General features: G+C 41.9%; 1 protein-coding gene across 1 annotated transcript in view; it reads left to right on the forward strand.

The window, feature by feature from the left end:
- Positions 1-2,011: 2,011 nt before the first annotated feature.
- COLGALT2 (collagen beta(1-O)galactosyltransferase 2) overlaps positions 2,012-26,326 on the forward strand; it is a 126,555-nt gene continuing 102,240 nt past the window's right edge. Inside the window, exon 1 of the mRNA XM_079108040.1 lies at positions 2,012-2,628. Coding sequence (XP_078964166.1) covers positions 2,366-2,628 — 263 coding nt within the window. The 5' untranslated portion in view covers positions 2,012-2,365. The remainder of the gene's footprint in view (positions 2,629-26,326) is intronic.

A 26,326-nucleotide genomic window follows, 5' to 3' on the forward strand; every position in this document is an offset into this window, starting at 1 on the left:
GACGATGATTCTTTCGGGAGAACTCTGTGGAGTTGATTTCATTATAATATCAGTAGAGGTCACAGGGCCCAGCACAGGTTTTAGGTGTTTCATCCATTGAAAAAATGAGCTCAGATAAGCTGAGGACTTCAGGTAGCAGAAGGAAAATAAGACAGAAATGTGGTCTTCTGGCTTTAATCTCCCTGCGTGCAGTACCGTGAACGATGGTGAATATTTAACCAAGTGTCTCTAAGGCGTGGGAATCCTCGTCTTCAACATCTCATGGGACATAGGCTAAGGAGAGAAAAGAAAGAAGACAGAGTAAGATGGGAATTATCTCTGTGAGATACTTCTTCTAGTCCCTCCATCACCCTCCCTGTAGAAGTGACCAGGCAGGCCTTCCTCTGTTCCTCTGCTGTAGCTGGTGCATACTTCTGTTGTGACACTTGCAAGAAATATTTAACTCAAATTTCTCTACAAGATTGTATGTCCCTTAAGAGCAGCACAGTTCCCGTAGGATGGCGGAGGAAAGCAATGTCGTTAGGCTGTTAGATATAAGAGTATGAATATAGAGATGAGGATAGGGCAGGAGACATATATTTGGAGAATGAAATTACCCCAGGAGACCCCAAGGCCCAGAGGATCAGCACATGGGAAACGGGTACACAGGGAAGGGGCATGTGGACAAGTAGGATCAGAGGAAATCTTGGAGAAGAGATTATGTAACAGAGGTCAGGGAAAGTGAGAATCCAAGAGAAGTCACTGAATTTGCCAACACTGAGGTCATTGGTGGGATCTGCCAGAACAGTCTCAGTCAGGAGAGCTGGAGAGATACTGCCTGTGGTGGTAGGGATGAGAGATGAAGTTAGAAAGGACGGTAAACCTCTCTTTCAAGGAGATGGCCAAAGGGGTTTTGGGGGTTTTGGTTTTTGAGTAAGAGGAGCCCTGGGACTAAGGGTTTTAGGTTGAGAGAAAGAATTGGTGGAAAGGCACCAGATGAAAATTCAGTGGACAGTGGAGATAAATGATGGCAAAAAGGTAAAAAGGGAAACAGAGGTTAAACACCCTGGAGACAGTAGGAACCTGCAAGTAAGGGGTGCAGGGAGGATGTTGGCTAGAGACAAGGGTGTTGAAAGGGAATTGGATGGAGGAAGCCATGGTCTTCCCAGGAACTGAACAGGTCAAAGGAGAGTGACCAAGTCTTAACAGAGTTGAGAGGATGACACTAAAGTACATAGACCATAGGACAGAGCCGAGGAATAGTGGGCTCCTCCACACTTGGATGCAAGGCTACAGGAGTGCACACAGAAGGAACTTTACATTCCATACTCGCTTCCCTTTGCTATCTTCACGAGTGAATATCCTTTCCGAGTGAATCCTAGCAATTTCATAGTGCTGATTGAATTCTACCTGCGATCTTTCTTCTCTCTGCTCTTCAATATGTGTGGATTTTCCCTGTTATTCTTTGTTAGTTTGGGCCATTACCAAACAAGAAAATATCTAAATGAGTCGCATCTTTCCCACCCATCCTTACTTGGAGCTCGGCTTCAGAAAACTGTCCTGTAAAGAGTTTCCTTTTATTTTTAGGGGCCTACTCGGACTCCTCGGGTAATTCTCCACGTCTTCAAATTTGGTGTTACTGGGTGTTTACTTAGTCAAGAATAAATTTCAGGAGAAGTCAGGTGTCTTAAGGAAATGCAAACATTCTGCCTTTGCGGTAGTTTAAAAATTGTTTATCATAGTCGTGAATAGTTGGGGTGACTTTCCATTTCAGAATTTGACTCATTTGTCAATAGGTGCATTATGAAAAACTGGATACATTGCATCACTGTGAAGGACTTCAGACTGCGGTTTGCAGAAGCAGAATAAATTTTCTTGGGTTGTACCGTTATGTGTGTACACACACACACACACACACACACACACACACACACACACACACACTCACACACACGCCCATTGGCAGACACGGCCACACCTCGCAGCTTGGGGGGAAGCCACAGACCTCATCTGTACCGGCTGAGCCTGGACGAGAGGAACTTTCCGCAGGACTCCGGACAAACAGCCCCACGCCACCACCGTCTGCTAGCTTGAGCCGCAGGCGAGCGCTGGCGGGGCAGGTACGCGGTGCGCACCGGCGTCAGGGCCTGGGCTGCGGCGGCGGCGGCGGCGGCGGCGGCGGCGGGAGGGTCCTGGGAGCTGCCGGAGTCGGTGCCAGCGAGCGCGCGCCGGCCGGCCTGAGCCAGCCGCATCCCCCGGCCGCCGCTGGCAGCCTCCTCGCTCCCCGAGAGCCGCCGCCTCCCCTCCCGGCGGCCTCTGGCGCCCTCGGGCAGCCGGGCTCGGCGCTCGCGGCAGGACCTGCCCGCCGCCGGCCCCAGTCCGGAACATGGCTGCGCGCCCCGCCGCCACCCTCGCCTGGTCGCTGCTGCTCCTGTCCTTGACCCTGCTCGGAGGCGGCTGCCGAGCGCGGTTTGCCGCCGAGCCGGACTCGGCAGATGATGAAGAAGAGGCGCTGGTTTTCCCAGAGTCGCCCCTGCAGAAACCCACGGTGCTCGTGGCCATCCTCGCCCGCAACGCTGCGCACACGCTGCCTCACTTCCTCGGCTGCCTGGAGCGGCTGGATTACCCCAAGAGCAGGATGGCCATATGGTGAGCGGGCACGGCCACCGGCGGCCGCGGCGGGTGGCGGGAGCGGCTGCGGAGCAGGGACTGAGCCCCACGCCCGGGCGAGGGCACGCTGGACGTCTGGGCGCACACCCCACGCGGTCTGCGGGGTCCTTGGGATCGCGAGGTGGCGCTGAGGAAGGACGCGCAGGTCTGTGTGCTCTAGGGGTGCTAGGGATAACCGGCCCGCTGGAGAGATTATGGGTGATGTACCGACAGGGTGACCTCGCCCTCCTCATCACCCCTTCCGCCACAAGGGAATTGGGGAGACCCCACCACCACCACCACCACCAGGAAGACTTTCAACTCCCTCCCTTTCAATTCTGGGAGTTTTCTTCAGACCCCTAGCCCTGGATGAGGGGATTGAGTACTCGTCGCGGTCCCTCCGGACGGGGGCTATGGAACATAACTTCTGTTGACAAGGGGGGTCCGCACTGGCTGGGGTGGCAGACAGCGCGCCGCTCTGACTTCTTGGTGCCGGGCTTCTGCCGCCGCTTCAGAGACTGGAAAAGTAGCTTCTGGTTCTCCTCGGGGGGCCAGGGTAGGTTGAGGATCTGACTCAGGGATCAAGATTAGGTGTGCCCCAGCCACACTGCGGTGGGCCGGGTCTTCTCCAAGCGCTCCGGGATGCACCTATTTGTGCGTCCTCCTGGGGCGCAGTCCCCACCGCAGTAAATGACAACCGAGCCTGGGGATACTGGGTCCTGGAACGCTATGGAGCCTCCTTCGGGGAGAGAAACAGCCAAATGTTATCACCATATGAAACACCCCTGGTTCTGGTCCTTGGGTTTTTTGCGGAGAGGGACAGAGCATCAGTAGGAGTAGCTGCCTGATCCACCTGTAGAACTCAATCGGGTTTCACATCTTTTATAAACCCAAGTATCAGGCGGCAAGAAGTTAGGCAGATGGGCTGTGAGGGGCAGGTGGAGAAGGAAGTGGACCCTGGCCAAGAGAGACAAGTGGTCAGGTACGCAGACAAAACTCAGGTCCCTGAGGTTGACAGAGCCTCGGTCACTCTGGTAAGGTTTTAATTCTTTGTCCATAAAAGGAGCTGACTTCAGAAAAGACACATGCCTAAAGTGTCAGTGGGCAGGAAAAGAGGAAAAAGGCAGCAGATGAAATTGGCAGCCTAAGGGTAGGTACCTGGTGGGAGAGGTGCAGAGGTGAGAAAGCAAACAGCCATACAGTGCGGCACTGTGCTGCGCACGGCGTTACTGTATACCCGCCATACGTGACCGCCTCCACGGAGAAGGGCGCATTATGTGGGAAGCCGGAGCGAGCGCTGGTCCAGCCAGGTTTTAAAGAAGGATTTTTTTAACCATCTCCATACCAGAAGAAAAAATTTTAAAATGTCAGTTCTATTGCGTGCTGTTGTTGTTTGCAAAAGATGTTTTACAGTATGCTCTTGGTTTTTGTGCACTATTTAGTTTTTCAAACCTTACAGTACTTATTATAAGAAGTTGGCAGGGAGGCAGGTACCAGGCACAGGTGTGCCACCAATTTACAGATGTTTCCTCTTTTTTTCACACAGCAAACTTTTAAGAGGAATATTATGATCTTTATTGTATAAAAGAAGAAACTGGGACTTGCATCAGTTCCGTAATTCACTTTAGGTTACAGAATTGATAAATGGCAAAAGTGAAATTTGACTCCAAGCTTAATCCCTAAAGACTGCCCTAAAGATGTGGGCGTGGAGGGAGTATGATACAAGCAGAACATACAAACCTGTGAATTACAAAGAGGAGACTTAAGTGGTTTGTCAACTAGCTTCGTATGTACTTTGGGGCAGGTTTTGTGGAATCTGTGGGCATCAGTCTCCACATCAGTGAAATGAGGAAATATGAACAAATGACTTCAAAAATTATATCTGACTCTTGAATTTCACAGATTTTATATGATTGGAATGAGCTAGGGATGAATGTGTATCCTAAATTCCTGGGTAGGCCAGGCTGTATGACATTGGTTCTGTTTACATGGGCGATATTCCAGTTCCATGTAGAAAAGCTTTTGGAACTTGTTTTCCTTTACCCTCATTCGCGGTGCTTGTCGCTGTGGCTGGTGTTCAAAAGTTGAGGAAGAAGCCTGAGGCCTGGAAATGCAATCCCTTCGTCAATCCCTTACTTAATCTATTAGTCACTGAAGACTTCTTTGAAAACTCTTGGTTCTATCTTAGAAACCCTTTATAATTTATTAGGTAATAGCAACAAAAGTGCCAGTTTTTAATCCCTTCTAGACCTGAAAGTATTCATTCAACAAAAAGTTGAACAAATTTGGCTCCTTACAGATAAATATGGCTCCCGGTAGGGCAGTGTAAGGTGATCTGAATGGTATTTCAGCATTTGGGGGAAAACCAAAGGATTTCTAAACTAGACTGGAGCACTTGTGTGATCATGGACTCCTCTCCTTGAGAGGAGTCGAGACTTAGTTCAAAAAGAGTTTTAAAGAATGAATAGGAATCAGCTAAGACCTGGAAAGAAGGAGCATTCCAGGAAGAGGGAGCAAGGACACCAAAAGGCACTGGGGCCATTAACCAGAGCTTCCACTGGGGAGTTGAAGCCGGTGGCAGGTCTGATGACTGGATCTCCAGACTCATTGTGTTCTACCACAGCCTCTCTCTGGGAATGCTGACATCTGATTGCACTAGAAGAGTGTTTGGCTGGGAAGGTTATGGAATGCTAACCTTTCAAGGGCAGATGATGCCTCCATTTAAGATGTTACAGCTTTAAGGGGCTTCTGCCAGATGCCTGTCTCAAGTTTCTTAAACCCGAGACCTATTCAATGTTCTGAGATGCCAAACTGACTTTCTTAAAACCGAAATCTATTCAGTGTTCTGAGATGCCAAGCTGACTACCCATTCTGCAAAGCCAGCACATGCCAATGTCAAAAATAGCTACAGAGAACTTTACGAACAGAACCCTGCTGAGCACAGAGCCTAGGTGCCCACTACCCCTGAATTTTATCTTGGCAACTCACTCTGCGCAGATTCATTGTTCTTGTTCATCTCCTTGTGGGAGCAGCATCTGATCAGACTCCTTCCCTAGATCATTGAGGGTCAAGACTTCTTCACAGAAGTGTCATTGAGGGGGACCTGGCTCATGGATCATGTTCAGACTTCCCTGAGTTGTGATTTTTTTTTCTTACCTTAACTGTATCACATATGCATTGTACATACAGGTGAGATAAGTACCTGGAAATGGATCTGAAAGATTCTGCTGTTGGAGAGTGAATGTAGTTGTCTCAGCACTGTTTTTTGGGGATTGGGTTGAATAAAGGACAGTTTATATTTTTATAGATACTTTATACCAGCCAAAAACAAAATTTACAAAAAACAAAAAACAAAAAACCCTTTTTACATTGACCTGTTTAATCTCAAAACCCACCAAACTCTTGGTTTTCCTTCAATGATCCCAATCCTGTGATAAGGAACTAAGGAAGGTGTTCCTTGTGCACTAATTAAAACATGCACTGAGTTAAGGGGACTCACCACTGTGCTGAGATGAAGGGAACAGCAAGGCACTGTGACATGTGGCAGTGTACTTCAGTGGCTTCTCTTTAATTCAGTGGAGCCATGAAGAAATGGCCTTAGAGGGAAGGCTGACCTCATCTGACTCTGGAAAGCTATGATTTAGGGGAGCAGGGCCACGTACCATAACAGTGAAAAATGGAGCAGGGCACAAGGAAATAGAGTTGGCCCTAAGGAGACATTTGGCTTGTCATTTGGAGAGCCAGCTCTTTGCTGTGGGGAGGCATTTGGATTCACAGAGTGAGCCGTCACAAGGCAGTAACTGCTATGTAGTCACAGAATGATCTGGGCATTTCATTTGGTCGAGTTTTGAAAAGTATTTCACTAAATTGGGAAGCATCTTGTGGATTTTTAAGTGATGAGATTCTGTCGACATGAACACAAACAACCATGAGCTTCTCCTTGTTCTGGTTCACTGGTCCTGACGTTTTGCACACTATCTCTGCATTGTTTAAGGATTATCTTGATTTTGCCTCCACTCTTGCCTAAACAATAGCAGTCTGGTGAATGTTGAACTAGGCACGCTCACGTAAGCAAGAATGTTTATAAAATGTTCCAGTACTATTAATGATAGTTTTTAGCACCAGAGGTTAAGAGTGATGTCATGTTTTATCATCGATCTGACATTAAATGTCATATATTATCTGTATGGACATAAGTTTCAGTTTATGGCTGAAAAAGTACAATGACTCTCTAGTCTCTTTTTTGCTGTTAGCCTGCTTTCCTACCTTTCCTCTCCTTTTGTCTGACTTGATAGCTTAGAATGGAGGAAGGAACGTGTCACCAGGGCTCACAGATAATGTGCCATCAGAACACAGTGGTGAACCTCTAAGAAGCAGCTTCCTCACCTAAAAAATGACTCCTAATAGCGACTACCCCCAAAGAGTTATGGTCACAAGTGAACAAGATGATGTGTGTACCATGTCTTTGACTTAAATGTTACTAAATAAAATGAGAGTTGCTATTTCCTATCAGTATTTTCTGTTTTGTTTCATCTCCTTTACTTTTTTCTTTCAAAATGAAGTTTTTATAAGGGCTACATTGAACTGCATTCATATGTACAATTTGTACATGTTCATCAAAAATAAAGTAAAAATTACATTGAAAATAAAGTCCATTTATTTTCTTCATTATCAGCATAATGAAAGCTAACATTTATGGAGGCCCTGCTGTGAATGTTTGGTTACAGTAACTCATTCACTCCCAGTGGTAGTTGGGGGAGCTGGTAGAGAGTCTACTCTCTCCCTTTACACAGGAGGAAACCGAGGCACAGAGAATATAAATAACTTGCCCGAGGTCACAAGGCTAGTGCATGGTGGGGCCAGGATGTGACCCAGGCAGCTAATGCCACAGACTAAATACAGATGGTCTGTTTAAGATCAAGAATGGATCAATTAGTTCTAGTTTTTGCTTCTGTCCGTTGACCCAACTTGGAAAGATAAGAGCAGCAGTGTTTCTTTCGAATGAGAACTGTCGCTTCTGCTTGAATGATGGGAGGGACTCACTGGTTCCTTTCCGCTGTCTTGATCATTTTGTCACTTAGCTCAGGCACTTTCTAGTTACTGAACTCTGATCTATTTTAGTAGATTTCATAGAAACAGATAAGTATAGGGGTTGACATAAATTGGGTCACTGGCTGTGGTCACTGCTATAAAGCAACAGAAATTTCTCAAGTCTTGTTAGAGGTAAATGACTAAAGCACTTTTCCTATGTATAATAGCTTCGTTATGGGTTCATATTAGTCAGTTTTTCAGCTTTTTAAGTTAGTGGTCTTGGATTTGCCTGTGCCTAAAGTCACCTTTTTTCACAATGATTGGAGAAAACTATCAGTTTTTTTCTAACCTCTAATTTCTGTTGGAATTCAGAATGAGAAATTTCCTTTGGGTAAAAACTGAAGTGACTAATAAATGTCACTGATCATATTGTTTCCATTATGATAAATTGCCTTCAGAATTAGAAAGGGCACTTAAATCGTCCTGGTTCTATTTCATGGAGTTCCATGGATGAGGAATCCAAAGCATGGGGAAGTTAAAGGATTTCCTCTAAATAATGTTCACATAAGTAACAATTTCTAGATTGGAAAGCCTTTGGGGCTGTTTTAATGTTGCCTATTTTTATAACAAATATCCCTCCTGGTTTAAGGACCATGGAAGTTATTCTAAGCAGAGTTTGGTTTTACAGAATTGACTTCAGGTCCTTTATCCAAGTGATTCTACCACCAAATTGCTTTGTGACCCCAGGTACATAAATGTGCTTCTTGTGGTCCTCTTGCTGGACTGTCTCTGGTGGTTGTAGGAATGAACAATGGAAGCTTTGTAACTAGGAATGTTGCTGCTTGTGCCCTGGTCATTTTTCCAACACTTAAATGTGCACATGGGTCGAATCACTGTGTGGCACTGTCTCCAAGTCTGGAGCACAGTATAGTAGGGCCATTATAAGGCTTATATAGGAACTATAGTGGGACAATTATGAGACTTGTTTCTGCTTATATCTTGACAAAACATAACAATATACAGTGAAGTCTGAGGGAAAACTATTAACCTATGTGTGGTTGGTAGACTATTCCTAGTTACTGCATCATGAAGAAATTTCAGTGTATGTGTGTAATCATAGTTATTATTCTTCAGGAGTTTAAAAATGTGTGTATTGTATATGTCTTAACTTTTTTATTCTCAAAGGAGTGACTTGTTCATTCAATTTCTCTTATATTGCTAACATTTCGGAAGTTGTTGAATTTTTAAAAAATTAAGCCCCTTAGAGCCCATGTAGATTTTTTTAAAAGAGTAGTTTAAGAATTTATTCTCCTGACTTTACTTTTTAAGTTGAAAAGCAATATCCCATGATTAAAACAAACAAACAAACAAACAAACAAACAAACCAAAAAACACCTTAAACATCAAGACTTTGGGAATGTGATAAAGAGTAAATCTCCTTCGACTCCATGCCACCTGCCAGGGGTGACCAGTGATAACTGACTTGTGTATTCTAGAAACTTTCTTTGTGTGTACATGTGTCCTTTTCATTTTGATCCAGATGTGATGTTTGATGGATCCTTTTCTGCATAGTGTGATATTTTAAAATCTGTCTCTCCTGCATGAGATCTTTAGACACTGCCAACCCTCAACACTACGCTTCAGGTGCATACTGAGAGCCAGCATCATGCGACCCTTACTGTAGGTAGTCACTCTACACACCTCTCTGATAACAGCTAGGCTGCTCTCTTGTCCTTGTCTCGCTGGCCTTTAGAAAACATGACCATAAGCTCCCATTTTGAAATTACTTTTTGATAAAGTATAATATGCATTCAGAAAGTGCATATATCAAAAATGTTTAACTTGATAACTTTTCAAAAACAAAATGTGCCTACGTGACCTTGCCAGGCCTACATTTCTACATGGCAATGTTCTTGGGGCTGGGTTGTCATTGTCTCCTGGACTTTGTCCAGGCAGCCAAGTCCACATCAGGCCCACACTGTGTGTGCTTGTACTTAGCCCCAGTGTCTCTTTGACTTGGCCTACCTGACCTCTGTTGGTGTTTGATGGTGACCCTTGCTTCTTCCTTGGGTGACTCAAGAAGCCCTAGGACCTAAGTAGTTACCACTTTCAGAACCAGCAGGCTTAGCAGCTGCCATCTAATGACCTAGTGGTAAAAGATCAGGATTGTATCACTTTCCCTCCGCTTTCCATTTCTATGATGAGAAAGCTGTGTGCTAATGTTCATAAAAGTTTAAAAAAGGAATCACATTAAAGGTAACAATTGAAAAGCCATTGAGAGTATACACAGAGTGGCTGTCATCGATCCATTGAGATGCATGAAAACATAGCATTTGTGGTTCGTCACTAAGGTGGTAGCTGAGTCTCTTATAAGAATTAAACTTTAGATTCAGTGGGAGGGCATTTCCTTTTCTTCTCAGGAACACCATAGGTACAGATATCCTTTCAGACTAAGACTTTAATAATAGCTTTGTGACATCTTACTAGGGCTGAACTTATGGTTTTGTAAGAAGTGTTATTTAATTGAAGCAATAATTGTTATTATTTTAGGTTGTTTCTCAAATTCAGCAAGCTGAGGTCTGTCCCCTGCCTTGTTGAGACTCTCCCCCACTGCAAAAATAATGCAAAATAACCCTGTTCGGACATGAGGTGCCCCCCTAAAAGCTCATGTTTAGTGGAGGAATGGTCAGAGGTGGAATGATTAGATTATGAGAGCTGTAACTCCATCAATGGATTAATCTGTTTGACAGATAAATAACTGACTGGCTTACAATGGTAACTGTAGGCAGGTGAGTCCTGCCCTTGAGGATTGTATTTTGTCCCTGGTTCCTCAGTTGCTCTCTCTGCTTCTTGGCTGCCAGGAGCTGAGTATCTTTCTTTGACCACACCCTTCTACCCTGATACTTCACCGCCCGTCATGCCCAGAGCAATGGAGTCCCCAGACTGTGGACTGAACTTCTGAAGCCAAGAGCCCAAAATAAACTTTTTCTCCTTTAAATTGTTCTTATAAGATATTTTAGTCACAGTAATGAAAAACTGCCTAACACAAACCCCTTCCCTCCTGTGTTTTCTGACTAATGTTTGAAGATCCTTAAGAAGTCCATTTCATAAACCTGAATAAAAGCATTAATAATACTGGGCTGGCTAGTCCCAAGAATTTGCTAGAAGACTGTGTCTGGGGACAGGTTTTTTTCCTGTTGAGCATTTTCATAAGTACCTGGTTTCACTGGCACATTGACTGTATTAGAATAGTTCATTTCCATCCAGGTAGAATCACTTCAAAGTCTTTTAAGGGATGTTTATCAGGCTACAAAGAGGAGGTTTTTTAAATGGAGCTTTCTTGATTTCAGCTGCCAGCTCAAAAAAGCCATGAAGGTAGCCCAAAGGGCATACATTTCGGTAAAAGGGCGCTTTCCAACTGCTTTCCTTTCTGAGAGTGATGGTATATGTTTTGAGAGAGGGAGGGCAGTGGATGATAGCAAACGTCTTATTTTCACAGGTGACAGATGTGACTCTAAGAAAGGAGAGTCAGTGGATGTACACAGGTTGCTCCCTCCCTGAGAGTCATGTTAAGTGAGAAATTGCTGCTTTTCAGGGTCTTGGGAAAGGCAGAATATTCTAGACATTAACAATGAAACTTAAATTCCTGGGATATCTGTGAAAAAAAAAAAAAAAAAAGCGTTTGTGGATATTTGGGGCCCTGGCATTCCTCACACGAAGGAGTCCCTTGCTGGACTAATAGACAGCTTTTCAGTTTTCTTGGTCGCCAGCCAACCTCGTAATCCTGTCCAAGCTGCACACACCACAGTGATTATGGTTTGGACCCGCCAAGATAGTGGAAAGTTGCTGCCAAGTGGGATCAGGGGTTGTCATGTCATCGCCAAACCATTGAACAGCGAGCTTATGTGTAGCTCCCACACCACCGCCTGGCCTGTGGGAAGCAGGTTGAGGGGGAGAGTGTTCAGGCAGCTGGGCCATGTCTGGTGCTGCAGATGGGTTTGTGGACTTGGCATGGAAGGCTTGAGGCAGCCAGCTTACTAACCTATGGTAGAAAATTGCAGGTCTCCTTACTGCCTTTCCTCAGTCTCCTTAGACTTTGAAATTTAATAGGCATATTTATTTTCATTCTAGAATTTTCTTTGCAGCAAAATAAACTATAGGCTTTGAAAGGAGTGGATTTAAAATGTAATAAGTATCAAGGAAATACTAGCACAAATTAGTAGAGGGAAGGAAACAATAAAAATCAGAGTAGAAATAAGTGAAGTGGAGACTGAAAACAATATAAATAAATCAATAAAACAAAAAGCTGGTTCTTCAGAATGGTAAACTAAACGTATAAACCCTTAACTAGACTAAGAAGAAGAGAAAGAAATTCTAGTAAATAAAATCAGAGATGAAAGGGAGAGATGACAACCGACACCCAGAAATACAAAAGATTCATAGCTATTATTAGGGGACTGGATATGCCAACATATTTGACAGCCAAGAAGAAATGGGCAAATTCCTAAACACACACTGTACCAAGATTGAATCACCAATGGAAAATCTGAAGAGATCAATAACAAGTAACAGAATTGAATGAATCAGTAATAATAATAAAAAGCACTTCTATCAAAGAAAAGCCCAGGACCAGATGGTTTCACTATTGAATTTAAAAAATTTTTGAACTAATACCAATTCTCTTCTTTCTTCTATTTATTTATAGTTTTTTTTTTTTGGTGGGGGGAATTGGTGACTTGTAGACATAAATAAAGGTGAGATTCACTGTAGTATATCCATATGTATACATAGGAAAGTTTGGTCAGTGTAGTTTTGATTTGCATTTCCCTAATTGCTAATGATGTTGAACAATTTTTTTCATATATATGTTGGCCATTTGTATTTTTTCATTTGAGAAGTGTCTGTTTACTTCCTTTTCCCATTTTTTAACTGGGTTGTTATGTGGTACTAAGTTGTTTGAGTTCTTTATATATTCTGGATATTAATCCTCTGTCAGAAGAGTATATGGCAAAGATTTTCTCCCATTCTGTAGATTCTCTCCTCACATTCTTAATTGATTCCTTTATTGTGAAAAAGCTTTTTAATTTGATGGTATTCCATTTATTAATTCTTGGCATTATTACCTGAGCTTTAGGGGTCCTACCGAGAAATCCATTGCCTGTGCCTATATGCTGAAGTGTTGACCCTACATTTTCTTCTAGGGGTTGTATAGTTTTGGGTCTAATTCCTAGGTCTTGGATCCATTTTGAGTTGACTTTTGTGCAGGGTGAAAGATAAGGATTTATTCTTATTCTACATATGGATAACCAATTTTGTCAGCACCATTTATTTAAAAGGTGTGTTTTTTCTCCAGTATGTTTTTGGCATCTTTGTTGAGGATCAGATGACTGTATCTGTGTGAGTTTGTCTCTGTGTCTTCTATCCTGTTCCATTGATCTATGTGTCTGTTTTCAGGCCAATACCAGGCAGTTTTTGTTAGTACAACTCTGTTATTTGGGTATTGATGCCTTCCAGTGTTGCTTTTTTGGCTTAGAAATTGCTTTGGCTATTGTGGATCTTTATTCTTCCAAATGAATTTTAGGACTGTGTTTTTCTAGTTCTGTAAAGAATGTCATTGGTATTTTGATGGAGATTGCATTGAATCTGTATATTTGAAAATTTGCTCTCCAAGATATGGAACAAGACAAGGATGCCAACTTTTACCAATTTCCTTCAACAGCTATGTTCTAACCAGAACCATCAGGCAAGATAAATAAAGGCCATCCAAACTGGAAAATAAACCAAATCATCCCTAGTATTACATGTAGAAAATCCAAAAACTATAAGAAATAATGTTCTGGATGGATCTTCAGTGTCCCCCAGAGGTTGATGTATCAAAGGCTTGGCAACAGAAAGCTGATTAACACAACTAATAAAGGAATTTAACAAGGTTGTAGATATTAAAAAATCAACAACAAAAATCAATAGTGTTGCTATAGGCTAATAGAAAATTGCTTGAAATGGAAATCAAGATGGTAGTCCCATTTATAATAGCTAAAAAAAAAAAAGATCCCCAAATACCCAGGAATAAATTTAACCAAAGTGATGAAAGACCTACAATGAAAATTATAAAACCTTTATGAAAGAAACTGAAGAAGACACTAAAAAGTTGAAAGATATCCCATGCTCATGGTTTGGAAGAATCAATGTTGTTTAAATGTCCATTCAACCCAAAGCTATGTACAGTTTCAGTGCAATCCCTATCAAAATACCAATGACATTCTTCAGAGAACTAGAAAAAGCAAATCTAAAATTTACATAGAACAATGAAAAATCCCAAAAAGCCAAAGCCCTCTTGAGCAAAAAGAACAAAGCAAGAAGGCATTATACTACTTACTTTAAAACCTATTACAAAGTCGTAGCAATCAAAACAGCACACAGAACAGTAGAACAGAATAGAAGTAAACCCACACCTGTACAGTCAACTGATTTTCAACAAAGGTGCTTGTGCTGGAGAACGGCAATCTTTTCAATAAATGGTTCTGGGAAATTTGGATATCAACATGCAGACCAAAGAAGCTACATCCTATCTCTTATCAGCTGCAAAAATCATCTCAAAGTCTATTAAAGACTTAAATGTTTGACCCGGAACTATGAAACTACTAGAAGAAAAAAAGTAGGAAATGCTTCCTTCAGAACGTTTGAATGGGCAAGAAGTTTTTGGAAAAGACCCTAAAAATATGGGAAAGAAAAGTGAAATAGACAAATGGGTTTACATCAAACTGAAAACCTTCTGCACAGCAAAGAAAACAATCATCAGACCAGAAAGGCAACCTACAAAATGGGAGAAAAGTTTTGCAAACTATACGTCTGACAAGGAATTGATGTCCAGAATATATAAAGAATGCCAAAAACTCAGTAACAAGAAAAATAAAAGAAACAAAGAAACAAAAGACTACCAAATAACCTGATTTTTAAATGGGAAATGAACCTAAATAGACACTTCTTAAAATATACAAATGGCCAATAGGTACATGAAAAAATGCTCAGCATCCTAATATTGGGGAAATGCAAATCAAAACCATAATGAAATATCACCTCACCCCAGTAATAATGGCTATTATCAAAAAGACTAACTACTGGAGAGGATGTGGAGAAAAGAGAACCCTTGCACACTGTTGGTGGGAATGAAAATCAGTACAGCCATTCTGGAAAACAGTGTGGAGGTTCCTTGAAAAATTAAAAATAGAACTACCATATGATTCAGCAGTTCCATTACTGGTTATATATGCAAAGGAAATGAAATCAATGTCAAAGATATGTCTGCACTTCCATTTTCATTGCAGCACTACTAAAAATAGCTAAGAAATGAAAACAACCTATGTGTCCATTAACTGATGAATGGATGAAAAAAATGTGGTACTTATTATGATCAATGGAGTACTATTCAGCCATAAAAGAATATAGTTCTGTCATTTGTGACAAGATGAATGGAACTAGAAATCATTATGTTAACTGAAATAAGCCAGGCACAGAAAGACGTCCTGCATAATCTTACTCATGTAGAATCTAAAGAAGTTGATCTTCTAGAAGTTGAGAGTACAATGGTGGTTACCAGAGGTGGGAAGAGTAGTGGGGTGGGGGGAGGTAGAGGAAGATGTTGCTCAGTGAGTAAGTCCTGAGTCACAGTTAGACAGGAGTAAGAAGTGGGGGTGCTATCATAGTAGGGTGACTATAGACAATGATAATGTACTGCACACTTTTGAAAGCCAGAAAAATGTAGAAAGTTTCACCATAAAGAAATAATAAACATCTAAGGTCATAAATATTTTTACCTGATTTAAAAATTACACAATATATAAATATATCAAAGCATTATATGGTGCTCCATTATTAGGTATAATTTTATGTTTTTATTTATCAGGTGAAGTTAAATGTAAAAGTACAACATGAGATGAAAAAATGTTACATGCAACATTTTTATTTTTATTTTTTGGCCACCAGAGATGGTCTGTATGGATAAATCCAGGTAATCATGCTGCAATTAGTAGTCAATGTGGCCTAAAAGTGAGTCCTCATCCGTGGTGCCGTTCATTGGCCATGAGTGGACATGACCTTCATCACTTTTCTGCTGACTTTTTAGTGTAAACTTTTTGGGTTTTGAGTAGTGTTTACGAAATACTGTTTTGGGGGCCAGCCTTATACTGCAGTGCCTGGCCTGGTGCTTTTGTTAGGTTTATAGCTTTCTGTCTGTTTTAGCCACATCCAATCAGATGATCCATGGGTGGGGTCTGGGAATCTGTATCCTAAGCATGTACCCAAGTGACTTAGATGCCCCTCTGGGTTTGGGAAGTACAGAGAAGCTTCCAGAAGTCCCGAGTGAGGACTAGGGAACTTTTATGGAATGACCAAAGGCTGGATATGCATCTAAAGTAGAGGTCTAGGGTTTGGGATTTTTTAGCGTCTGGAAAGTTGGCATACTTTCCAGATTCCAGATGCTCAAGCCATCAAAGAGGCCCAGGGGTCGTCTTATTAAGAAAAGTAGTGAGGAACAGGATTATATAGGAGAAGCCCAACTAGGCATGCATCCTTGTGGTTTTTTATTAAATTAAGCACTTGCATTCTTTCTCTGTCCAACAGTGATGATTTAATTTTTTTTTTTTTTTTTTTTTTTTTAAGGCAGATTGCCCTTTGTATAAACCTCCTTACACTGGGATTCGGTGTAAAATGGCACTCTCTCAAACCCTTTCCTTTTCTCAGTGTATCTTGCATATAGAGCTTATTAGGCATTTAGTTTTATAGAAGAAAAAATATTTATTAACGAATGTCATTTATGGAGTGGAGGGAAATCGAATCAGTGCACGTGTTTCACCTAATAGAATTCACCTGAGCCGCCTCAGCTCCCATCTTCCTACTCTTCATTTCTTTGTTGCTTATATTTAATTTTCTTACCTTTGATTTTTCTTTTTCTCATACCACTAAACTCTTCCCCTCATCTGTGACAAATTTGAAGTCTATTAAATTAGCCCATTTTTAGTAGCTGGCAATTTTGCTGTGATTACATAATATTACTAAGTCCCTATGTCTGGTGTCTTCACTTGTTCTGAACCATCATTTTTTGGAAATTCACATAATTCTGCTCTGAAGAGGATTGTTCTGAGCTTGTGGCTGCTACACAAAATCCGCCCTGAGGAGTTGGCATAATAGCATGAGTACGATTTCGAGTAAGGCAGCCTCCTGTGGGGAGATCGTGACTCAGCTGCTAACCCCGTGCTAATGTCCACCCTGTCCTGTTCTTTTAGCTGTCAGAAGCCCCACAGTAGGTCTGGGGAGTACTTTCCTAGTAAACATGAGGCCCTGGATTCAATGCCCAGCAGAAAAGGGAAAAAAAGAAAAGAAAAGGAGAGAGAGAGAGAGAAGAAGAAGGAGTAGGTGGAGGAGGAGGAGGAGGAAAGAATCCCACAACAAAGATTCTCAAATTTATGGGTTTATTTTCTTTTTACTCCTTTTTCCTCCTTAAGAATGTGAACTGCGCTCTACAGTGTAGCATGTGCCACCAACGAGATGGTAATATTGGGGGATGGGAGGGGAGGGGAGCCTGGTGCAGTGAGAGCTGTCCCCAGGACAGTTGCCTCTTGCCAAAAGCAGCCTCGTTCATTCCCCCGAGTGCGAAGCTCATCATTTTGTTATTTGTGTGGCTTGTGGAAGGACCGGGGTGCGCTGCTCCTGCAAGGTCCCTGTGAACAAGTCACTTAGTCTCTCTGGGCCTCAGTTTTAGCTCCTATAACATAAAGGAGATGGGCTAGCATTGTGGTTTTCACGTGTACTGCTTATTAGAATTATTTGATGAGGTCTTTAAAAAAGACCAATGCCTGGGCCGTACCCTAGACCAATGAGATCTGAATCTCTGGGGTGGAGCCAGTGCAACTGATATGTTTTGAAAATCTCACAGGCAGTCACAGTGTACCGCCAGGCTGGGGAACCTCCGGGGTCCCTTTCCTGATCTGACATCATTTCTCCTTTCGTGGGGGTACCATACCTGAAGAACTTTCAAAAGTCATAATTCTGCCTAATCAGTACTTCTTGGACCCTCGGCCCCACTTTAGATCTTTTTTAGATGCCTTTAAAAAATCTAATTTCTCTTGGAAGTTCATGAACTTTCTTCTTAATGTTTGCTACCCACACAAACAGCGCTTGCTAAGAGCGTCTCCTTGGAAGGCAGAGTGCAATGGTGGCCAGCCTGCCCAGGAACGTGAGGACCAGCCTTGCAGCCACACTTACTGGAACTTCTTAAAAAAGGGCTCTGCGCACCAGGTGTGGAAGCAGCGGCAGCCTGGGGCTTCCTTCATCTGGCCCAGACGGCTGCCCCTGGCTGAGGGAGCTGCCTATCTCCAGGCTTCTTGGGCACCCAGCCAGGCCCGGCCAGCTCAGGAGCACTCCCTGCAGAATGTGCTTTGGTGTGTTGCCCAGCTTTGCTTTCAGGTTTTCTATTTCGTACTGATGGAGGATCTCTGATCACTTCTGGGTATTGAATGTCTGATGTTACTTTTAATGGCTTCGGAGTTTGGCTTCTTTTGTTTCTAGATTTGCATAAACAGTACTGCCTTTGTCCTATGGTCTTGACACAGCTTCAAAGCTTGGACAGGGCATCAAAGACACCCTGGATCCTCATTGCTTAGGCATTGGGTTGCAGCAATGCCAGCAGGTGACTGAAGGTTAGGGTCCCACTTTGGGGCCAATTTTCTGTCTCTCAAAAGAAGAATTCTGCTAAGCCTCTTTGATACTGGTTCTGAATCTTAGCTTTTCTTGTGTAAATACTGGTGAACCAAAAGGGAACAACTGGTGTTTGAAGAGGGAATGACAGTTACTTATTAATGCTTGCTGAACCACCCCCACCCTGGGAGAGGCGGATTTTTAAGAGTCACTTTGGGAAGCATTGAAGTTCCAGGCCCGTTGGCGGGACTTTGTGGCTGATGTCATCTTTGTGAACTAAATCCTCATTTTCCTACATGTCTTATCAAAACAGACAGTCATCGAACTCTCGGTTACCCACGTGTGTGTTGTCTGTGGTCTATATAGACAGAGGTGAGTATGATAATAGGTCAGTTTGACCCAACCATGAAACACACCCTTGATCTGTGTCCCCAACTCTGGGCTGCCCAGTGGTTGTGCATTTAGACAATAGGTCCTAATTTTCATCTCAGTTCAGCACTGTACCATGCATTTGATTTCTTAACTGTTTGCTTTTTCACATTGTCTCTTCCTTGCATGGATGTATTATCAGATTTTCCTGAATTCTTTGCCTTGCCTTGGTCTCCTCATCCGTTCAGTGAATGTGGGATGGTGGATCTTTAAAGACTTTTCTAGTGTGCTATGTATTTGCAGTTCCTGAAAGAATTCCACACGGAGACACGGGTCAAAGCTAAGTGCCGGAGTAGTTCCGTTTTATTTTAAAAATGCACACACGCTTTTTTTTTTTTTTTTTTTTTTTTTGGCGGTGCTGGGGATCGAACCCAGGGCCTTGAGCTATCTCCCCAGCTCCTAATAATGCACACACTTATATAGGGCCGGGAAGAGGCTGATTGGTTGGGGCATGAAACGGGGTGAGAGTTGATTGGGAGAGCCTTGTTGCTGGAGGACAGGGCGATGGCTGATTGGGTGAGCCTTGTTGCTAGGGGTCTGTGCAGGGTGTCAAGCGCTGATTGGGAAATGTATGAGTGGTGACCTTATAGTTCCACCACCTATACCATGGAAACAACGAAATGCCTCACTCCATGTGACTTAAGATGGCATTTTGAGTTTGCTTTCTTTGTTGATACTTAGATTTGTCTTCTGTAGTTTCGACTTATCCATATCCCAAATCCTTGGCGATTAGGTTGATGATTCATATCTGCAAAAACCTAAAAAAGATTTTTTGCCCTCTTAGCAGGAATGAAATTGCCACTTTTGTGAACAACAGCTGCGAAAGGGAGGATTGTGATGAGAAGAACAAAAATCTAGAGGATTACGTTGGAAGAGAGCATTGCAGATCTAAAAACTGGGAAAGCCACTGCTGTCAACACCGGGGATAGAATATCTGTGGAATGAGTGTACATGTTGCAGATGTTCAGATAGATTTTGTGCGTTTTCATGTATACAAAATAGGTAAATATAGATCTTCCCTAGAAGGTCTCCCCTCCCTTTTTTTAGGAAAAGGCAAAACCAGAAGTTTTTTCACTGTGATGAAAAGCAATATATGTGCTGTTGTTTGCAAAAACCCTGGCCAGCTTGTGGCCGTTGTATCTTCCTCAATCTGCTGCACAAGGGAACCGATTTACTTGTACACTTGGGGGCTAGGAGAACCTGGCCACCAGAAGTTGCAGCTCACAGGCTGATGGATTTCTACACTACAGTGATAGCTACTCCCCAGGGAAAGCCTTTACTTCATAGTGGTGCCATTCTATCCTGGAGATACGAAAAGTTGGTCTGGAGATAATACCTTCAGAGGCCACACACACAAGTGCCATGACAGGTCCTTGTAGCACAGAGCTGGACAGGGCCATCTCCTGTGCAGACACTTGAATGTAGGAGCAGAAGGACAGTCGGGGAAGGGGAGCAATGGCTGACCCAGAATCCCTTGTCTCCTGATTTAAATTTTCTATACTACAGAAAAATAAAATCAAGAAGGTAAAACTTTCCTTTTACAAAGAGTGTTCTTATTGGTTACTCTTTGACTTATATTCCTGGGGTTCAGTCTCAAAAATCACATCTTTCTGAGATGTAACCAACAAATTAAAAACTAAATCCTTCCGCCAGATGAGGATTATCAGGAGGAAGCACTGTTCTCTGGCTGCCTTCCTCAGTCCTCTCTGGTCTTGGCTGTTTTGCTGACAATCTCCAGCTGTAAGCTGACCGCCTCAGGTCCCAAAAATCCAGGGCCAGCTGTCTTGAGTGTCTGAAGCTAGATTATCCCAGGATGCCTTGGTAACACTGGGGCTCAGGCTTGGCCACATAAGATGCCCTAATGAGTTTGTACCCTGATATCTTATAGTACATGGGATTTAGTGAACCAAGGTGGAACAATTTCTGCCCAGAAATAAAATGATTTTGAAGTCCCCTCTTCTCTCCCATGTAACAAAATATCTGAAATTTAGTGTTGTTTCCCTGATCAGTATATCAACTGTCAAATTTTAGATAATAAAGTGCCTTGGCATTCTATAGTTTTGAACTAGAGAGCACATAATTTCCTCAAAAGGAACACTATCATCTGAGTCTAAAGGAGCAGAGGGTAAATAAATGATAGTTTTACCTTCTGAAATAATTTCTTCCTAGTGAATTTTTGGAGTTCCCAATTTTCTTACTCCCTGCTTTTACTAAGCTGATAGTTTTTTTTTTTTTTTTTTGCCCAAATGTTCAGTTTTATTCATGTGTTTTTTTTATAGTGCTTCTATTCTTCCTTCTTGCCCAATTCATAATTCACTTTTAGAAAACATTGTGTTGATCACATTGTACTTGACTCAGTCCCTCCCTTTGTCTCCACCCTCTCTGTATCAATTTGTAACTACTAGCTTCCTGGATTGTTAAGTATGTCCAACCTTAGAGTTTTAGCTATATTGAATGCCAAAAACTTAATTGATTCTTTCTTTCACAGTATGGAAAACGAAGTCCAAAAGATGCTTGGTCAGTGTTGATTGACTTGCATCTGGTTCTAACCTCGATTTCCTTGTAATATTGGAAATTTTAATTTTGAAAATATGTGAAGAATCTTTTTTTTTTTAAGCTGATAGATTTTTGCATCATTTTCTCTTTTCTAATTATTGCCTGTTTATTTCCAAAGAAACATTTTTCTGGTTGGCCTTGGTTAACATATATATCAATACATTTATTTATCCATATAATTAGTTTTAGTGGTGGAGAAGCTATTCTTCCTTTCATCTTGTATAAAATGATTAGGACTTTAAAATATCCAGACAGGCAATTCTTGTTTTGGGCAACTTAAAAAAAGTATTTGCCTTCCTTAGCCTTTGATCCTTGGGAAGATAAAGGTTACAGATGGCTACAGTCTGTAGTTAATTTCTCTCTGGGTGGTAAAATAATATGCTATTATTTCCAGACCCCTGAATGATCTACTGTTAACAAATGAGATCATTTTTGGTAGAAGAATTGCATATGTCATTGTCTCAAAAGAGAAATGGACTGCAGATTCTGTCTGGCGATCCACTTCCAAACACTAGCTCAGACTCCTCCCAACTTTGTCTGAACTTGGCTTCAATTCCACTTTGACATTTCAAACAGTCTGAGTGCAGCACATCTCCAAGTAAGTAGACAGTAAGACATACCAGTAACACATTGTTAAATAGAAAGTTCGATAGACACCAATAGTCATTTTATGATTCTTTTCATTAATTCTGTCACTCGGAAGAAATTGATACTTTTTTCCAGGCTTCTTAGAAAGGTAGAAAGCTTTGATAATCTCCATAAAAGACTTTTATATGTTGAAATAAAATGCAAATATATGAGGTTGCATGGATATTTTCTTTCCATATCTTAAAAAGTCTGCTTCTTAAATTAGTGAACAATAATCAGCAGTGTGGAAACCAGCCTCCAACATGGTGGTCACTAATCCTTGAATCCTGGAGTTCACTCCTTCTGTGGTCTCCTCCCATGTTGAGTCATGTGACTAAGTAGCCAAGGTGGAAGTGAGGGCACGTGACTTCTGAAGCCAGATGGTAAGAGGCACTGCAGTTTCCGTCGTGGTCTCATGGTTGCTTGCTCTGAGGGATGCCAGCCTCCGTAAACGGGACAGCCAAGCTCTCCAAGGAGAGGGCTTCATGGAGAGAAGGCTGGCAACCTGATCAACTTGTCAGCACGTGAGTGAGCCCCCTAGGAAGTGGATCGTCCAGTCCATTGGAGCTTTCAGATGATTGTAGCCACAGCTGAAGGGCTTTTCAAAAAAAAGGTGATATTGATGCCAAGGCCTGAATGAAGAGAAGGCCTGAGTTGCCAAGATGGTGGCAGAATGGGGAGGGCTGGAGAAAGTCAAGGAATGGGTTCACTTCTTGGAAGCCAGAGGGCTAAAGCAATTTTGTATTTGTATGTTATATACCTTCTGAACAACATTCCATTCTTTCAGCTGCTTCTTTGGAAAAATATGATCAATTTTCAATATCAACAGCTGTATATTTTTATTTTAATTCTTACCAATCCATTTACCTGTACAATTTAACATCCACCTGTTAGAGGCTTTGTGTGTGTTGAAGTTTATTTATTATGTCACCAAATTCTCTACTTTAAGATTCTCTGCATCCTAATTTCATAGTGGAATAGGATTCTTTTTTGGCTCTACTGTCACCAGTGGCAATGCCAAGCTCAAAGGGACAGTGCTCATGAAAAATCAAAGTACTTTATTTAAAAATAAAATTAAAGTAAACATATCACCTCAACAGTAAGTGAAGACATTCTATAAACCATCCAATGAGTCTGAAAACAGGTGTGTGCTGAGCATCATCAGATCTGCAATTTATCTTACTTAAAGCACAGGTTAGGAGTGTTTGAAAGGACTGCTAGTCTTACTGCAGGCATCACTGGGTTTTAGGTGATAATTTGCTGTTTTCCTGTACTTTTGTTTTCTTTCAGCAAGAAGCAAAGATTTGCAAAAATATAGGTCAGCATTTTGAATCGTCCTTCTCTTTCCCCAGAAATCATTTGAATGCGTCCACCTTTGCTGTCCCTGATCCTTGGTTGCTACCAAGCACATCTCTTCTTGATTAAAGAGATTTCTCAGATTGGCTCTGGGCTACACTCAACAATTTGTTATGGGTGTATGTGAGTTTACAAGTACATTCTGAGCCTCCACTACAGAGTATTTTACTCCTTAATCTCCGTCAGTTTCAATCCTTTGAGACTTTGGTTATGGTTATGTTATTCTTTTTTTTTTTTTTGGTGGTGCTGGGGATTGAACCCAGGGCCTTGTGCATGCGAGGCAAGCACTCTACCAACTGAGCCATGTCTCCAGCCCAGTTATGTTATCTTCTAAAACAGGAATCAGATTACCAAATGTAAAGAATGCAAATGAAAAGCACTCTACTTTGGGTTGAATATTCATTATAACAGAAAACTTTGTCAGACCGGAGCATAAGCGAAGGGTACCGATTTCCGATTTAAAAACAAAAACCCTTTAAATCAATATTCAAGTTATGTTTCCTGCTTAAATCCCTTAGCCCTGTCCTGGGGAAAAGGCTCAATGAGTAATTATTTCAGACTAGTGAGCTCATAGTGTCTGCTTGGCAAAGCTCAGCTCTGGCTTCTTCATGGAAGAACAGTGCCAGGACTTCTGTCTCATACCTGAGCCCTTGCAAGTGCTACTTTAGACCCCGCAAGATGAATGGCATTTTCTCTGCCTCCTGTGTAGTGCCACCAAGAAGCGTGTTGATGCTGAAGAGCCGACGTCTCAGAGCCGAGAGCAATGATTCATATATTTTGAAAGGGAGGGGCACATTGACGGACTGTGAGAAAGACCTCAACTGTTCAAATGCAAGTGTTCAAGACGTTTCAAAGTCTAATCTCTAATAAAATCATAACTGCAATCTGGTTTGCTTTAAGCAGATGTATGATTCCACAATAAACTCTATTTGTTTTTTAAAAGGCTTCCCCTACTCCCCTGCACTTGGCATTCTTACTGCTTGCTACTGGCAGAAAATATTTCTTCCTCCTCAATTTATTCTGATCCCTGCTGTCTGGAGAATCTTCCAGCATATTAATTTACGACTTTCAGAGATTGCATATTCATTTCTGTAGAGGCCTCTGTGTCAAAATTGGCTCTAAAATATCTCACACCTTTCCATTTAGATATTTTGTGCAGCATTACCATTTATATCTTAATAAATATTTAGATTTTCAAGGTAGGGCGAAGAATGTGTATAGCCTGAAAAAGGCTTATAGTGTTCCTTGACTTTATTAGCAATCAGAAAAATTTCTCGTGAATGAAATCATTGTTCAGGTTTGTTTCCCATCTTGTTTGCTTTGCTTCTGAAGAAGTTTTGAAACCTTGATTTATGGGAGTGGAATTCTTTCTATGCTTCCTAGGAAAGGAACTATAACACATCAGTTAGAATAATTAATACTAGAAAAGAAGCATACTTCCCCTCCTGCCCAGCAGATCACCTAGCCCAGCTCGAAGGTAGTGCAGAGAGGCAGGAAGAGGGAGTGTGCCCTCTGTATGAGCGATCTCTCAGATATAACTTTTTAAAGTAATTTTGTTGCTTTTAAATATACATATATGTGTACATATATGAGTACTCCTGGATAATACATTTTAATTAATATATAATAATTGTGTCTGCTCAGTGTATTTATTGCTAGCATATCAATTATTCTTCTGAACAGTTTGCTATATTGCATAACACCCTGAATTCTATAATACCTTTCACTTAATAATGACAGCTAATGTTTATTGAATCCTGTGTGCCAAGGATTATGATAAGTTTCCATCAATGAACTCAAAGCAATCCCAGGAAACACACATAATTATTATTAGTAGTGACCTAACCCAGGACTGGAGACAAGTTAAGTATGAAGCTCAGGCTGCCTAAGCTCGATCGTCCCCTGCTGATGGCCCACCATATTTGTTTTGATAATCAGCTTAATCATAGTTGGCTAAGATCTTTCCATCACACTTCTTGTTTTGAATGATCCTGGGGTAGCAATGGCATATCTGTGATCTGGTTAAGGAGATGTTGACTCAGGATGCATGTGGTTTGGCGTTGGTGGGATCATGTGACTCACAGTTCCTTCCACATACAGTGCTTTACTCTTAAGGTCCATTTGACACACAGATGAAGGACTAAAGACCAGTATGAGAAGTAAGGGGGATGTAGAAAAGAAATAACACTTGAACCTTGTTTCTGGACAACATTTTCATATGGTTTGGTATGAGGTGCCCCTTAAATTCCTATATTAATGTAGAAAAATTCAGTGGCAAATGATTAAGTTATAAGAGATATGTTCTGATTAGTCTATCCTAATTTAAACAAACTAACTGGGTGGTAACTGTAGGCAGGTGGGTAGGAGGTGGATCCCTGGGGGAATGTCCTGGAAGGGTTCATCTTCCCTGCAGCCCCTTACCACCCCCTCTCTCTGCTTCCTGGCTACTATGAGGTGACCAGCTCTCCTCTGTCACGCCCTTCCTTGATGTTCTGCTGCACCATGGGCCCAACCTGTGTCCAGAGCAATAGAGTCAGCAGACCATGGACTCAACCTCTGAAACTGTGAGCCAAAATAAACTTTTCCTCCTTGTTTTTGTCAGGTATTTTGATCACAGAATCAAAAAACTAAAACAACTTCCAATAATCAGACATGGACAATTTTAAGTGAATGAGGTAGGTCTCCTTCAGGCCTGCTCAAAACAAAACCTCTATCAGAAATACACTTAATAATACAGCACATACAATTGACTATAATTACAAAAATACCAGATACACTTCTTTTTTTCTATGGGGGCCACATGAAGCAGAAGATTTCAGAACTACTTTGTTTAAAGAACACAGGCCTATGAACAGTGAGTACAGTGAACAGTGAGTACACCAGACTACATGTCCAAATTCATGAGTGTCTTCTAAATGGTAACCCCTCAGGTTGCATTCTGGTTGATTGGAGGCATCCTGCCCTGGCAAAGCCTGGCAGTTCCATTTGAAACGGCACAATGAACTGT

This window comes from Sciurus vulgaris (genome assembly GCF_902686455.1).
Source record: "Sciurus vulgaris genome assembly, chromosome: 12".
Lineage (NCBI taxonomy): Eukaryota > Metazoa > Chordata > Mammalia > Rodentia > Sciuridae > Sciurus > Sciurus vulgaris.